General features: G+C 41.2%; 1 protein-coding gene across 2 annotated transcripts in view; it reads left to right on the top strand.

Annotated features, from left to right (window-relative positions):
- The window catches only part of atp2a3 (ATPase sarcoplasmic/endoplasmic reticulum Ca2+ transporting 3), a 352,313-nt gene that overhangs the window by 259,893 nt on the left and 74,781 nt on the right, over positions 1-17,639 (top strand). For both annotated transcript variants that reach the window (XM_039756778.1, XM_039756779.1), the window contains exons 13-18: positions 2,017-2,235; positions 2,657-2,992; positions 3,510-3,730; positions 9,943-10,145; positions 15,531-15,616; positions 15,865-15,998. In XM_039756778.1, coding sequence (XP_039612712.1) covers positions 2,017-2,235; positions 2,657-2,992; positions 3,510-3,730; positions 9,943-10,145; positions 15,531-15,616; positions 15,865-15,998 — 1,199 coding nt within the window. The remainder of the gene's footprint in view (positions 1-2,016; positions 2,236-2,656; positions 2,993-3,509; positions 3,731-9,942; positions 10,146-15,530; positions 15,617-15,864; positions 15,999-17,639) is intronic.

Consider the following 17,639-nt stretch of genomic DNA (forward strand, 5'->3'; position numbering starts at 1 on the left):
AACAGCGAAAAGTATCTTCTTCTTCCTCTTCATCTTATCCCACTTCTATGTGGGGTCGATGTGCCTGATCAACCGTTTCTAAACAACTCGATCCTGTACCTTCTCGTCAGTCAAGCCATTCTCCTTTAGGTCTTCTTTCATTTTATTCATCCACCTCCGCTATGGCCTCATTCGCTTTCTCTTCCTCTGTACTTCATTCCCATCACTCTTTTGCCCACATATGTATGGTCTCTTCTCATCAGATGTCCATACCACTTCATCCTACTTCCTTTGTTGTCTCTCCCACTTGTGTTGTACCTCTGATTGTCTCATTTCTTATTCTGCCCTTTCTTGTAATTCCACACGTCCATCTCAACATTCTCATTTCTGCCACTTCTAACGTCTTCTCCTGCGCTTGCTTTACTGCCCATGTCTCAGCTCCATACATCTTATGGAGTATATCTACTAAGTGTAAAGTGGCTAGAATTGCACATACTTATCACTAACTTTAAAAGCCTTACCCTTAACCTTCACCTTAATAAATGGAGAAAAGCATACATCTCTCTCTCTCTCTCTCTCTCTCTCTCTCTCTCTCTCTCTCTCTCTCTCTCTCTCTCTCTCTCTCTCTCTCTCTCTATATATATATATATATATATATATATATATATATATATATATATATATATATATATATATATATGAAAACTATTTAATGGATTTAGATCGGGTTTTTTTCTTTAATTTACTTGAACATTCTGGTTGATTTTGTACCTTCTCTCATCTCGCTAAGTATCATAGTTCATTTGTCATACTGATTTATTTGCGCGAATCTGAAAGAGAAGTAGCGGCTCGAGGTGAGGGTGGTAGGGCCATCCTCACTCACGCTCCAGCATCTTACTTCCACTTAGCTAGCGAACGAGAGAACTGCTTAACGGATTTAGATCGCTTTTTTTCTAGAATTTGCTTGAACATTCCGGGAGATTTTGCGACTTCTGTCGTCGCGCTAAGAATCATATTTCGCTTGCAGGAGCAATATTTTCGCATTAATCCGAGACAGAGACTGCGAGCCGATGTGAGGGGGAAGCATGACGTCCGGAATGGGGAGTCGGTCTACCTCTCTGGTTTGGAGCGTAACTTGCCTCCGCTTAGCTAGCGATACCTTTTTGTTTATTGATTTTTAATGTTTGTGCTGTTTCACTACTACACAGGCAGAGCAGCGGGGAACAGTTAGTTTTTGAAACAAATACATAGTGAAAATCAGAGTTCAATATCCTGCCAAACTACTTTGCTCCTTTTTGTAGGTGGCTTTTCTTAGTATTTGTGATATCTTGTACTTTAAGTCTAAAAGTGTTACCTGCTAAATATTTCTTTAAATGTCATATCCATTTTCGTTTCATTCTACATGTTACCAGAATGCACTAATGAAAGTGTTACATAAAATTGAAATGATACAACTGGCAGTCAGAGATACTCCCTCTTAGCTCAACACGATAGTATGAATAGGCAAACGACAACACTTTTCATTTGCAGGTGTAGTAACAGATGGATTTTTTTTTATCTGTCATCTATCCTGGAGGGGACAATGAAATCAACAAATTTAGATGCACATTTCTAACTGAAAAGGATTTTTTTAGTAGTACTCTTATTCAGTCCTTCACTTCTTTGTTTTCTACATAGGTATTATCATGTAAAGAACTGGGGGAAAAACTAGAAAATCTGCCCCATAAATCCAGCGCTGTGGGCTCAAATCATTCACCCGGTCATTGTCTATGTGGATCCTGCACATTCTCCCTCTGTTTGTGTGAATTTTTTTGAGGACTTCAATTGTATTCCCATGTCCCAACGATGTGTGTATCAGGTTAACTGCCAAACTAGTCAAGTAAGAGTGTAGATGTGGACATGAGTGGGAACTGTGGTGGACTAGTGCCCAAGCCAGGCTTGGTTGCTGACTTGTTTCTGATGTTTGCAAGGCAGGCTGTGACCTTTTGAATTGAATTAAGTGAATTTGAGAATGTTAATGTATGTTATCTATCCTAGGGTGCCCCTGAAAGTGTAATTGAGCGCTGCAACTACCTCCGAATAGGAAACAACAAAGTCGCACTGACTGATTCACTTCGGGAGCAGCTGATGGGAGTGATCAAGGACTGGGGGACCGGATCAGACACCCTGCGTTGCCTCGCCCTTGCTACCCGTGATATTCCACCCAAGAAAGAGGAAATGGATCTTGAGAACTCTGCCAAGTTTGCTCAGTATGAGGTGTGGAGTGGTCCTGTTACGATGGGTGGTATTTTTTATCCTAGGATCTTGTAATTTGACTCTTTTTTATTAAGAGTTTTTAACTTGGCTCATATAATGAATGGAATAGTGAAAAACAAACTATCGTTTTACAAAAATATGCTAATTATTATTTCATTCATGGTAATATAGAAAATAGTATAACAATTTGCTCAACCTAAGCATACACAGCTTTTCGTTGCTTTTGTAGTCTTATTTATTAACTCATACTGTTTTAAAGATTAACACTAAAAAGTAACCTGGCAGGATATATTCATCCATAAAAAGTTTTTAACATTTAAATATATAGGAGTAGTACTATTTAAGCCATTACTTTGCCTGATTATGTCTATTTTTTCTTTATCCTTTCTTCCCTCACCTTGCCTTCCCACCACACATCTAGACCAACTTAACTTTTGTGGGCTGTGTGGGCATGCTGGATCCTCCACGCAAGGAAGTAATGGGGTCCATATCACTGTGTGCTGAGGCTGGCATCCGCGTCATTATGATCACTGGAGACAACAAGGGAACTGCTGTAGCAATCTGTCGGCGCATAGGAATTTTCACAGAGAAAGAGGATGTAACTGGGAAGGCCTTCACTGGACGTGAGTTTGATGACTTGTCTCCAGAGATGCAGAAAGAAGCCTGCAAATACGCTCGCTGCTTTGCACGTGTCGAGCCAGCACATAAATCAAAGATCGTAGAGTATCTACAGTCCTTTGATGAAATTACAGCCATGGTGAGTCCGTGATGTTCTTAGAAATTTTCATAATATTTGTTTTTTGGGGTGGCACTTCACATATCCAGAATCCCAGGTTCAACTCCCAGTCTTGGCACTGTCCTTGTGGAGTTTTCATGTTCTTGCCACGTGTGTGTAGGTTTTTCCTTACATATCCCATAAATGTACACATTAGTCTGACTGATAATTCTAAATTTACAGTATCTAGTATGAGTGAATGTGCTTTGCAATGGATTAGTGCATTATTCGAGTCTAGCTCCTGCCCTGTGCCCAATGCTTCTTGGATTGGCTGTGATATTCTATAACCCTGTATTGAAATATGCTATCAAAAATTAATTGAGTTGACAATTTTTATTAGTTGCTATAAGTATAAGAATATTATAGTAACCGGACAAAGTCAAAATTGAGCAAACATTATCAAGTTGAGCTCACTTGTCTCAGGCTAAGGAACTGGTATAACTTACTTTTGAATCATTGTATACTTCCAAAATCTCATAATACTATATCATCGTTTTAGACCGGCGATGGTGTAAATGATGCCCCAGCGCTGAAGAAAGCTGAGATTGGAATTGCCATGGGCTCAGGAACAGCAGTGGCCAAATCAGCTTCTGAGATGGTGCTATCTGATGATAACTTCTCCACCATAGTGGCAGCAGTGGAGGAAGGCAGGGCTATCTACAACAACATGAAACAGTTCATCCGCTATCTTATCTCATCCAACGTTGGTGAAGTGGTTTGGTAAGAGTTTCACGCAAACGTATTTCTCTAATGGGTACTGGATTTTGTATTAATTTTATACTGAAAAAAAGTATGGTGCTACTCTAAGGATTGTTCTTCTTTGACTAAAAGCATTTGTGATTTGGCTTCAAATGTCCATAGTTCCCTGACCAAAAAAACAGGTTACAGAAAAGTAAATATGCAATGCGTAGATGTAAGAAATGATGCACTCAGCTCTTGTTTCATGCCACTTTTACCTTCATCACGTGCACTGGTGCTTTTTTTACATTGTTAAGATGCCCATCCACAGCAATTCTGCAGGAGACCAACTGGTAGCTTAAGTTTTTCCATGGGGGGGGGGTTTACTTGTCACTAACATCACACCACTTTAGTTCTTTGAAGATAACGGTATAAAAGATAGTCAGGCAAAAACAGAAAAGCTCTACAAAAGATAATTAATATGCAAAGTACTCTCAAACAAAACTGATGCGTTAGATGATAATGTTTGGTTGTGGGCGTGGGTCACTGTATGTTTGAACAAAGGTAGGCTATAGTGTTTTGCACATGTTTGTCATTTCACAAAGAATTAAAATACGCATCAGGCAATTTTCAATAATTTTCAGTTAGCATAAATAACAAGCAAAGCTCATCTGACAATAGTGTGTGCCCATTAAATTAAAATCACTCTGTGCTCTGACATGATTAGAAGCTGTCTGTTTATTTCCAGATTACACAAACATGCAGAATTAATTTTCTTATTGCTGAACTTTAAGCATTTGAGCTTATTTTGCCATATCCACATAGGTAAACATGTTTCATTGTGAAATACGCTGTATCGAGGCAAGAGGCATGCCATATAGCAACTCAGCCACGCAGAACTATGCCAAGGAGGCTACAGTAGGTATATATAGCTGCTCTAGGTAGGAATGACCATAAGACCATGTGTCTTATTTCTGACCATGTTATGCTCATTTTCCAACTTGCCTCCTACCTTTATAATAAATGGATCTTCTAGCCTAAGACAGCTTTTTACCCCATCTGTGGCTCCATCCTAGAGCAAAGGGTGATCCTAACTTGAGTCCAGGTTCACCAGGCGGATGCTCCCTGTAGAAGGTCCGTGTGTCCCAACACCCTGAACGTTTCATTTTCAAAGCCTAAGACACATGTCCCATGCTACATATTCATTATTTTTCTTATCTAAATTTATTTGTTTTGCATTTAACTACTTCTTTGATATGTTGTAAAGCCCTTTCAGCTGTTAAGTTGTGTATGAAATTGTGCTTTAGAAATAAATGTTGTTCCCCTGCTTGCCCATTCACCTAGAGAGACAAACCAGGCACTGTCTTCCCACCCTGCTCTATGCACTGTCCACTGTCAGTCCAGAGGGTCTTTAGCCACTTTTGTGGAAATAACGCCCTTCCTCAGTCTCTGACATGACAATGTGTTTTATGTCACTACTGGTGCGTACTTCTCTCTTTCTTTTTTTCCTCCTCCGCCATGGTCTTGCTTTTTTTCTGTCCTTTTCATAAGGCCACTCAAATGGTTTTGGTACTAAAAATAGAAAAACAGTGAAATTACTTAGTGGTGGGCATGTAGGTTACACATAATTGCACCATCTCCAAATAACACTTCATGCCAAATCCTATACCACTTTTTCTGGTGAAAACAATGGCATAGTTTTCCAGCTGAATTGCATTTTGGTGGGAGAGTTTGGGTTCTCAAAGAGAATTGTTCTTTTATAGAACAAAACATGTGCTTATCCTGGAGTGGTGCCTGTCAAGTATTATTTGGATAATACATTAGAATAGGTACTGCAAAAACACATCTATTAGTCGTGTACTGTTATGTAATAAGACCTTAACTATGGAGGATTATGTCATACAAAATTACATTACATCTTACCTGAAGAAGGGGCCTGAGTTGCCTCGAAAGCTTGCTTATTGTAATTGTTCTAGTTAGCCAATAAAAGTTGTCATTTTACTTGACTTGTCACTACATAAAAAATTAAATAATTAAGTATATGTGCAAATAAACAAAAGTACTTTGAATTGTGACAATAAATAAAGGAAAAGTGCAGCACCCCCAGCAGTGCCCCCGGATCCCAACAGGGCTGCACCAAACTCCAACTCCCATGAAGCCCTGCGGGAGTCCGAGGCACTGTTGCAACCCGGGAAGGTTGCCATCTAGCATCTCGGGGGAAGTAACACTCTGGAGACATCCAGGCTGGGCAAGGGCCCCAGCCGCACGCTACATCTGTTTAGCTAAAACATCAAACAGGGAGTAGAAGACATTGTCCAGGATAGTAAGCAGCTTCCTGTATAACCTCGGTTCTACCACTTCTTCTGCCAAAACTGAACCAGACATTTTAATCAGTTTATTTATTTTGTGTGTAGCAGTAGGGGGCACTAGTGCTCCCTTGAACCCACAGGTACCACACCAAACACCTGGTAAAAGTGCCACAATTATTCTTTTTATTATAATAATAACGTGCACCAAGCACCCTCCACTCCACACTACTCATAAATTAATCCCAATACTACAATAAACACAATCAATAATCCAATCCTCCAGCTCCCAGACGCATTGCCCTCCTACCACCCAGCTCAGCTCATTGTCTGGGAGTTCCCATGGTCCTTTTATACTCCCTGACCCAGAGGTGTTCCTGCCCAACAGTCAACAAGTCTTTATTCCTTCCGGGTCAGGGTAAATAGTTCTTTTTATCACTCCGGAAGTACATCATCCCTTCCGCTCATGTGACTTAGAAGTACTTCCGGGGCATAGGACAAAAAGAAGTCTTCGGCCCTTCCTGCAGCTCCCTCTTGCAGCCCCTGTGGTATCCCGCAGGGCTGCGGATAAAAACTGCAATGTCCATAAGGCCCTGCTGGTCTTTGGGGCACCTCCATACTGCAGGGAGGGCTCCATCTGGCGGCTTGGGGGACATGGCCGGGATAAACTGCCGGGCACAGTCCACAATACTTCCCCCCCAGCGAAAAATTATAATTTTGAGCGTCCAGCCTCGCGAGGAACGTCTTCCTCAGGAGGATCCGAAGTTCGGGCATTGGTTGTTGTCTAGCCTCCCTGAAGAACCTTGGGGGAACGTTATAACTGGCATCCCTCTGATCCCCTGTCCTCCAAGGACAGCATCGCCACACATGACCCCTCCAACGACAGTTATGGCAGATCCACTGTCCTCCTGGTCGCCCTCCTCCGTGACACTGGAAGCACCTCAGTACTCCTGGCTCACTCCATCTCTACGCTGGGACGGGATTATCAGCCGCTCTTACATTGTCCAACCCCTTATCCAACTTGTCAGGAGACCCCCGTTTTATTTTAGGGATCTCCTTTTTATTCTTGGGCTTATCTGCAGTTTGAGGCTCTCTATGGGAAAGAGAGACCCCTTTCACTGCTTTCTCGCCCTTTAATTTATTTATTGCCGGAGGTGGCATCTTTAGCGCCGCATCGTCACGAGAGACAGCACTTTTCAGCTGCTCCGTTCCGATCGGCGCTTCCTCCCCTTCTTCGGTCATCACGCAACAATCCCTTGTTGGGTTTGCAGTGACTTGGCACCTGCTACTTATTAGCCGCGGGGCCAGTTCACACTGCGTCCCTTTATACTGTACGGTACCGGTCCCACTCACCTGTACCACCGCATCAATCATGACGGGAGCTTCCCGACCAAAACGCTGTAGATAATCTTTTATCCTTTTCAGCCACACTTCGTCCGTCGCTCCCAACTCTTCCAGCTGTTTCTTGACATCCGCCAATGTCTGTAAGAAAGCATATACGGGCTCAAGCAATTTCTTGAGATCCCGAAGTCCCACAATGTCATTTATTTCTGCCGAAGGCAAGCTATTGTCATTTTTCAGCTTACCTTTCGGCCGGGATCCAATCAGCACGTCCGCCAGCACGTCCGCTCCTGGCATGTGCTCGGCTGGGTCTTGCAAAGGCTCTTGGGAATTGGAGTTTTTTAATTTAGAGGGCCGGGGTGGCGCCACAGGCCGACTGCAATCCGTCTTTTCTATTTTATCGGCGGATCGTTCAGTCACATCCCGTCCCTCTTTACCTTCCAGAATATCTGCCGCTGCTTCGCCTGCCTCCCCCTTCCCCTTCAGGGAGCTCGATTCCATCGGGGAAATGCTGACCTCACCTCCAGACTGTTGTTGACCTTCTCCTTCCCATAGTCCATTTGACGAAATCACGTGCTCACTTTCGGCAAATGGAAGGCGACCCTCATGGTCATATGGTCGACTGTAGTCCTTTAGAAGTTCCCAGCCTGCTCCGGGATAGGTCACATGACTCTCTTCATCGAATAGGATCCCCTGTTTTCGACTCCTAGATGGGCTAGCCTCTTCGTCATCGCGGCCATCTTGCCTAGGTGGGAAATACTCCTCCGACTCGTCATCCGAAACGAAAAGACAGGCCTCTGAAAAATAGGAATAATAATTTCATGGCGTATCGGGCGTTTTTCCGGCACATAACTCTCTATTTAAAGGATGTTTTCCCAGTCCATTTAGGCAGTCTGGCGTGTCCGATGTCTGGCGGCCTTCCTGCTGCCGTAACACACGGGCCAATCAATGCCCGGTCTTCCTCACTTCCCGTCAGGTAGGTCCACGTAATCGCGGCATCATCTAGGACCTGTTTCCTTGTGCGATCCTCATTCTTCCTCCCAGATTTTTTCCCCATGGTGTACCGAGGTATAGACAGGCTTTCAGTTGTAGCGCTCTTTGTAGAGGGTAGCGTTTTTACCTCCGTGCGTTCAAGCGGGACCTTCTTAGGGTCGTCTGCGTACACAAATTTTTTTTGAATTCAGGTCCTCTGCCAACAGACGGCCAGAGAATTCTGCCGACTATGCCAGTGTAGCAGTAGGGGGCACTAGTGCTCCCTTGAACCCACAGGTACCACACCAAACACCTGGTAAAAGTGCCACAATTATTCTTTTTATTATAATAATAACATGCACCAAGCACCCTCCACTCCACACTACTCATAAATTAATCACAATACTACAATAAACACAATCAATAATCCAATCCTCCAGCTACCAGACACGTTGCCCTCCTACCACCCAGCTCAGCTCATTGTCTGGGAGTTCCCATGGTCCTTTTATACTCCCTGACCCGGAGGTGTTCCTGCCCAACAGTCAACAAGTCCTTATTCCTTCCGGGTCAGGGTAAATAGTCCTTTTTTTCACCCCGGAAGTATATCATCCCTTCCGCGCATGTGACTTAGAAGTACTTCTGGGGCATAGGGCAAAAAGAAGTCTTCGGCCCTCCCTGCAGCTCCCTCTTGCGGCCCCTGTGGTATCCTGCAGGGTTGAGGATAAAAACTACAACGTCCATAAGGCCCTGCTGGTCTTTGGGGCACCTCCATACTGCAGGGAGGGCTCCATCTGGCGGCTTGGGGGACATGGCCGGGATAAACTACCGGGCACAGTCCACAGTTGGCATCACCCTCACTAATGCCATTTCTTCAATACACTACCGCTACTAGAACATTCACTGGCCGCTACAGACTTGTAGAGTTTTATAAAAAATGTAAGACAGGCCTGCATACACCTAACATTCTCAGCCACCTCAGGAAATAGAAACAACTCAAGGCCTTTTGTATACAACCTCTGTGTTGGTGCGGCACTCAGTTCTGCTTTTCAGATGCACCCAAGGTACTTTTATGTTCCAACCATCTCCATATCAATGAGAAACAGTGGCAGATTGGGCTTGACCTTCCTGAAGACTACTAGAATTTCCCTTGTCTGATGTGCAATTTAAACAGGAAGGGAGTCAGTACAGCTCCATGTGGACCCCTTGTGCTACTCATGACCATGACCCATACACATTTCCTAAGTATAAACTGAGGTCTACCAGTTAGGCAGTCCATCATCCAGGGCTCAGTGGTAGCATCAATCCACATTGACTGGAGGTTCACCCATGTATGGTGTTGAATGCACTAGTGAAGTTAACAATATCCTCACCCTTCTGCCATGTTTTTCCAGATGGGAAAAGGCTTTTCTCAGCAGAAAGATGACAGCATTGTTCGCCCAATGTGGTCTTGCTAGGTTCAAATGACAGAACTGATTTAAATAAATCATGAACTTCAAACAGTTGACATTAGAGTAAGGCAGTATTTTTTTTAATGAAGCTGTTGCCAATATTATTTTAGGGCATCTATACTATATATATATATTTGGAATTGTGGTAGTAGTGTAACACAAGCCTGAATTCTTTATATTCTCTTAGTATCTTCATGACAGCGATTCTTGGCCTTCCGGAAGCTCTCATTCCTGTCCAGCTGCTATGGGTGAACCTTGTGACAGATGGCCTCCCTGCCACAGCCCTGGGTTTTAATCCTCCTGACTTGGACATCATGAACAAGCCACCACGCAATCCTAAGGAGCCTCTCATTAGTGGATGGCTTTTCTTTCGCTACCTAGCCATTGGAGGTAAGTACTTGTAGAAAAACAGTGACTGTGGATGCTTAATACCTTACCTGCATCACAGTTTTGTTCTTCTGACCCATCCTCAATATCCTTTTACCAGTTTTCAATGTGACCCACACATTATTGTTTTTTATATTCTTTTATGCTTACATATGTCCATCCCTCCTGCTCTTTACTTAGTTAATTCAATAATATTCAGTACCTACTCCAAAAATAATGGGCACAAGGCAAAAACTGATCCTGGGACTGGGATAACACCCTCAAATACAGTTACATTTACCCTTACAATTTGGTAATTTAGAAACACAGTTGACTATGAAGCATGGTTGGGCTTAGGAAGAATTCCTATGAGATATCTTACAAGAACCCACTCGATCCAGCTCAAAGTCGCAGGTAGGCAAAGGTAAATCCAGCAATACTAGAGACAAGACAGGGGCAAACCTCGTACAGGGCACCACTCAAAATAAAGAGCACAATCATTCACTCTCACAAACCCTCTGTTAACCTAACATGCGTGTCTTTGGGACACCTGACAAATTCAAGCCCAGTCTACTGAGATAATGTGTTACCACGCCATCGAAATGGTCTCCTTAGACCAGTGCTTCTCAATTATTTTCTGTCATGCCCCCCCTAGGAAGAAGAAAACATCTCGCGCCCCCTGCACGACTATAAATAGTATCATTTGTCTATAAAATTGTTATAAGTACACCTCTGCATAACACTGTATCCTTATTAACGTATAAGAGAATAAAAAAAGAAAGAAATATGGACCAATTTACAACAAAGAATAGCTTTATTAAATGTAACAGAAAAGATTTAAAGTGCATTCTAAATTCAAAAAAAATTTAAAAGAAAAATAAAAAAGCATGTTCCCCGAGGTCAAATTTTGGAATAAGGCTGTAACATAATAAAATGTGGAAAAAGTGATGCGCTGTGAATACTTTCCGGATGCACTGTACATATAAAACATTTTTAAAGGTTTGTTTCTGTATGCATTATGATTTGTGTAATCTATCTTTTATCTCATCATGTTAGCAGTAATCCATGTTGCTTTGATTAGTATTTTTACCAGTATTTGTTTCATATGTTTACAAATGTAAGACTTTTATCCTAAGTAGGCTTCAAATGGAGGTACAGGCTATCTTAATAAGCGATGTTTAATAATTGTCAGCCCACAACTATGTTACATATGATTTATTCCTTCTGCTTTATACCTACCACATATATAGATATATAAAAATGTCATTGAAGTTCAATTAATTTAGAAAAACAATGAATGAATAATGACAAATCCTTTTTATTTGAGACTGCTGAAAATGAAGAACATCCGTTTTACTGAAATATGCTGTGAAGTGAATGGAGAAACGATACAAGTCTACAAGCCCAGGAAAAGCAGTTGGATAAGACAAAAATAAAATAAAAATAACAAAGAAAGACCAGGAAAGCAAGGGTCTGAGTGATTAGAACATGTATAAGCATTCGCAGCTTTGCCATAAAGCAGATGCTCATGGGCTCATTATACAGTATTTAGTTTGAAACTCTACAAGTAATTTACAAAATGTGTTTGTATGTGAACTTATACCTGCAGTATTTTAGCTAGCCAAGCAGAAGGTGCCCACTGTTCTGTGATCAGCTCTGTAATAATTATTAATTCACAGACAATAGTATACTGCGGTGGGCTGGCGCCCTGCCCGGGGTTTGTTTCCTGCCTTGCGCCCTGTGTTGGCTGGGATTGGCTACAGCAGACCCCTATGACTCTGTAGTTAGGATGTAGCGGGTTGGATAATGGATGGATAGATGGACAATAGTATATAGTAGTTATAGGACTAAACAATGGTAAGCCACTTAATTGACTGTGTATGGATGCTCGGTGTTGCAGAGTTGTAGGAGGTTTGTTCTATTTTTCCTACTGTTTCTCAGTTCTGCAGGAGCGATATGTAGTAAGGATTTGGTGTGCTGCAGTAATCCAGTCTGTGTTCTTGACTGGATGGGCAGTGCTTGGGATAGACATCTGAATGATTTATACTTTTGTCATTAGAATCATTCATATATAGGAGTTGGAAATTGTCTTGGGTTAACTATCTCAGGAGTTTAATAAAATATGCCTGGGTTGATAGGATTCATACATAAACGTTTCACTAAAACAAATATGTTGCTAAGCAGCTGAATTTGCTCTACTTTTACTTTTACAAATACTCTTAAGATTTTGGTTCACAATGTACTTGAACCACAGAGACACATTTAAGACAATAGTATGGATGGTAAACTGAGAAACTGCAGAGTCTAAAACCAAAGCAGCAGGCAAAATTGTTACTGTACTTCCCCTCTCTACCCTCAGCTTTATCACTGCCATTCCTTTTGCTAGTGGAAAATGCAGTTTATAAACCAGGCCGTTCACAGACAAGTCAGGAAGTAACCAGGGTCAATAATTTCCTCTCTGCCTTAGATTAGGAATAGCTTAATTATTTCTAAATAGTTCCAATTTCAGATAATTTCTTATAATTTTCTTATGATTGATTTACTGGCATTACTTCATCTTTCATATGTATGCCATTACATTTTATGCGCTTTACCTGTTAAATTTCTGGCATTGTTCACATATTTTAAACATCCACCAAACACAACAAGCCTGTTTATAGTTACTTGTTCATATAACTGCCAATGTTAGAAATTCTTTTGGTTCATGACTTTTACGATAAAAAACAGTGAAAAATATATGTGAAAAGATGGTGCAAATAGTTCATAAAGTACCTAAGGCTGTGCAATGTTACAGTTGTAGTGCACGTTTACAGCAAGGTCATTGTAATTTGAAGTACAATTGTTCTACCAAGAGCACTTGATGGACTGATTGAGTGCATTTATAGCTCTTGGGATAAAACTGTCTGTGAGCCTTGAGGTCTGTGCAGGAAAGGCTCTGAAGCATTTGCTGGAAGGGAGAAATTCAAATAGACTGTGCGCATGGCTGAGTGGAATCCATGAAGATGCTGGTGGCTTTCTTGAGGCAGCATGTGCTATAAATGTCCTTCAGGGCTGGAAGCTGTATCCGAATAATCCTCTACACTCTCGACACAACCTGTGCAGCTGTGATACCACACACAAATATAATAAACAGGTTAAAATACTTTCTTTGGTGCAATGAGAGTAACAAAGCTAAAGCAGCTATGGTATTTGGAATAGTTTGGCCATTCTGTGCACCCTTATATCGTTACAGGACGGTTACAATCAAGTGCCTTAAATTTGTAAATGATAAGCAATTAATTTCAGTGTATTTGATAAAGGCCGTGTCGTGGATGTCAGCCTAAAAAAGAAAGGGAAACCTCACAGAAACAGTAGCACTGCTTTGACGCTGGGTGCCGCCTTTTCACAAAACCGAGCAGAATAGTACACCAGCATGGTGTGAGGCTGCCGTGAAAATTTGCGTAATTTTACTCCAAGTTTAGTTTTTACACATCACAATGTGAGTGTGGAAACAGGTGTACGCACCATTTTTGTGCTTACACACCATTTATACATTGGCCCCAGGTTTTTTGAAGCTTTCCTTTTACTACTACCATTGAACTGCATGCCAGGTCAGCTCAAGTGGGACGATTGGGAGACAAAGTCAGAGAGGCGAGATTGCGTTGGTTTCGACATGTGTAGAGGAGAGATGCTGGGTATATTGGCAGAAGGATGCTAAGGATAGAGCTGCCAGGGAAGAGGAAAAGAGGAAGGCCTAAGCGAAGGTTTATGGATGTGGTGAGAGAGGAGATTCAGGTGATGGGTGTAACAGAACAAGATGCAGAGGATAGAAAGATATGGAAGATGATCCGCTGTGGCGACCCCTAACGGGAGCAGCCAAAAGTAGAGGAAGAAGTGTGGATATTCAGTATATTTTGGGTCTATGTTTAAGAGGTGATTACCTAACAGTCAGTTTCAAAATTTGGTAGTGAAAGTTTTAAATTTAGTCTTATTTTAGACAGGATACCGCTGTTGTTGAGCCTGTTGAATGGCAATATGTTCATTGAAGTTGATTGAAGGTTGGACTTTGGTAGGCATGTTTTGCCCCACCTGTAATTTAATAATCTCTCAAGAGGAAGACCAACGAAAGAGTATTATAGCAATAGTGAAGGTGTGGCAGAGGATTTCTGCATCAGTACATCAGAGTAGAGAAGGCACAGTTGAGCTGTGACATTTTTTCAAGGTGATATAAAGAAGTCCTGAGTGCAGATATGATGGGTTATATTCAAAGTTACTCCAAGGCATATGACAGAAGAAGACCAGGATCCTACAAGATGCAATTCAGGTTAAATGTGTAATTCGTGTTCTGATTGGTGTAGCATTTAGCACAGCCATAAGGCAAATATACAACACAGAGGAATAAAAAAGATTAACTCTTTCATAAAAATTTACAACAGGCAAGTTGCTGCATCTGCAATAAAGTGTGAAACTGCAAGACGTACCTGAGTTGTCAGTTGTGGGTTGCAAACTGTTAAACTGCTAAATGGGCTTAAGAGAACAGAAATTATTGAACATGTCTCACAATTCTATTCTACATGGAAATGAAACACTTCACTCATTACCAAATTCTTTTTTAACCCAGTGTGGAGAAATTAGAAATTAAGAAATCAGGGTCAACTATTAATCTAAAGGCACAATGTAACCTCTAGCACTCCTCTAAAGCTCAGTAGACTTCAAATGTGACACGTGCATTTAATACTTAAAAACATGAAGCCAGTTTTTACAGTCAGAGAAAATTCAGAATGTGAATCTCTACCATTAATGAAGCCAAACAGAGATAATAATGTAAACCATTTCAGAAAATTTGAGGATAGATGGATGGAGCTGTACTGTATAGTTAGGCCTTTAGAGATTTTAAGCTCTCCAGCATTTGTTTATATCATAACTAAGATGTAAAGACTGGAGAAAATCTGATTTAAAATATAATTACACTATACTGCCACCCACTGTACCTTTTTGTTCTTGCTGAACTGAGTTTAATTTAAGATGTTTCAAAGACATTGTTGCTTCTAAGTTTAGGAAAGGTTAGTTAATGCTGCAGATCCCCTGCAGCTCCACAAGGAAGGAGAAGAGTGCTGACGTTATGCTAAATTCATCTTTATATTCTGTGAAAGACAAATGCTTAAGGCATTAGCTATCTTTAAAATGAAAAAGTTTGTCAATATGACCAGCACATGTTTCTTAGATATGCCATTGATTAACATTGATAAAGTATAGTAATCATTTCTCATTCTTAACTTTTTTGATGTGCCCCGGTTACGCCTACAGAAGAAAGGAATTTATGGATTTACTTGAGTGTCATGGCACCTCTACCCACTTATTAAGGACCCCTGGTGTACAGGATGCGTTGGTGGTGTACTGACTCACTGTTGTCCTTCCTATATCTTGCAGGATATGTTGGCTTAGGAACTGTTGGCGCAGCTATGTGGTGGTTCTTATTTGATGAAGAAGGACCACAGGTCTCCTTCTATCAGCTGGTAAATACTCATTTTTTCCAGTTTACTCTTTCCTATCTATGTTTTTGTAGCTCTTTCTATCACTTGTTTCTCCACATTAGCCTTATTTATTTGTCATGCACTCCATTTAAAACAAAGATTATGCAAAAGGAAATGAAGTTGAGATTTAAGCCTTTAGAAAAACATGATGTTGTTAATCACTAAAATGCAGGATGCGTGTCTGCCAGCTGTCTAAATTTGTTCAAAATTCTCTTTACTCTTTTTCACAGAGACAGTTCATGCAGTGCACAGAAGACAACCCAGTGTTTGCAGGAATTGATTGTGAGATTTTCGAATCACGCTACCCAACGACTATGGCCCTGTCAGTTCTGGTCACAATAGAGATGTTTAATGCTCTCAATAGGTTAGTATGTGTATCATCAATTTCTGTGGCATGGTCATTTTTTTTTTAAATACTGAAAAAGATGTTTTCATGTTCAGTCTGATTTCTTCATGAGTCTTGTTTCTTGAAAAGTTACCTCCTTTTCTGACAAAAATGTATCAGTGCTTCGTAGAATCACCGTCACAGTCACACCAGTGCCAAACACTCTGTCAAATAAAATGAGGAGAAGACAGAGACAGACAACAAGATCTTTCCCATCATTTAATCTTTTTTTCCTCTAGCTCATCCAGTTTAGCGTTGTAGGGAGTCAATGTCTAATTGAGCAGCTCTGGGAGGGTCCAACTGGATAACAGTTTATTATGGTGGTACCCTCACGCACACACTTACATGAGCCACCAATTAACCTGCTGGCACATCTTTTAGATGTGAGTGTAAAACAAGAATATCTGGATGGTAGTCTTCACAGACACAGGCATACGCCACATAGACAGTGCCCAGGTGGAGACCATTGTACCACAGTGCCCTACTCACTATCTCACCTTCAAGTTTTATTATGACTTGAAAAAAGTAAAGCGTCCTGTCTTTTGAATTCTGCCTGGTATGCGTTAAGTGAGGATAGATAGATAGATAGATAGATAGATAGATAACATAGTTATTTAGTTAGTTTATAAGTTTGTTTTGCTAAGAGGGAAACTGAGCTGTTTCAGAAGCCGAAGAGGTTTTAAAACAAACAAACAACAACACCCCCTTCAATTACATACAAAAGAATTGCAAAGAACACCAAACAAGAAAGCTAACCTTGAATGGTGATAAGAGAGTAGGTAAAATGAGTCATTATAATGGTGCACAAACATAGGTATGAAGGACCCCCAGTAGCGTTTCCTGACACACTACTGCTGAATGATTCATTGGCTGAAAGTCCTCAGTGTTAGTATGTCAGAGAGAGAATGTGCAGCATTGTTCATAATGACACTCAGTTTTGTTTTAATGCTCTTCTTCAATATGACCTCCGGGGGGTCAAGAGTGTGTCCCAGAACTGAGCCTGCCCTTTTAATTAGTTTGTTGATTCGGTGGGCCTCTCTTGAAGTGATGTTACCAGCCCAGCACAACACTGGCCTTCACAGAGTTATAGAAGGATGTAAAGGAAGTCACACCAGTATAGCAGTTAGTACTGCTGCCTTATGGATCCCGGGACGAGGGTTTGTTTCCAGTCTGGTCGAAGTCTCAGTATTGTTCGCACATCCTTCTTGTGTACCCTTGCCTCTGGTTCATCACATGTGCTAAATACATGAATACCAGGGTCATTAGCAACTCTGATTTGGCCTGGTATTAGCGGCTAAAGTTCTTGGTGGATTTGAGTCCTGTATAGTCTCTGTCCTATCCTGACTTGGTGCCAACCTTGCTCCTAAATGCCTTCCAACAGCCGCTTTCATAAATAAATGAAGTAGTCACTGGCTTAAGAATCACTGTACTCATATGCACTCCTCCTATTAACAATACTAAAGTTTAAGACTCTCCTATTTCATTAAAAAAAAACATCAAAGGTAGTGTAATGTCTGGTAGATTAATGTAGGAAAGTTTGTTTCATTACAGCATACTTGCTTCTGTTGCTCTTTTTACTTTATTACATATCATAGCTGCAGGAGATTACATATCTGGACA

This window comes from Polypterus senegalus, chromosome 6, assembly GCF_016835505.1.
Source record: "Polypterus senegalus isolate Bchr_013 chromosome 6, ASM1683550v1, whole genome shotgun sequence".
Classification (NCBI taxonomy): domain Eukaryota; kingdom Metazoa; phylum Chordata; class Cladistia; order Polypteriformes; family Polypteridae; genus Polypterus; species Polypterus senegalus.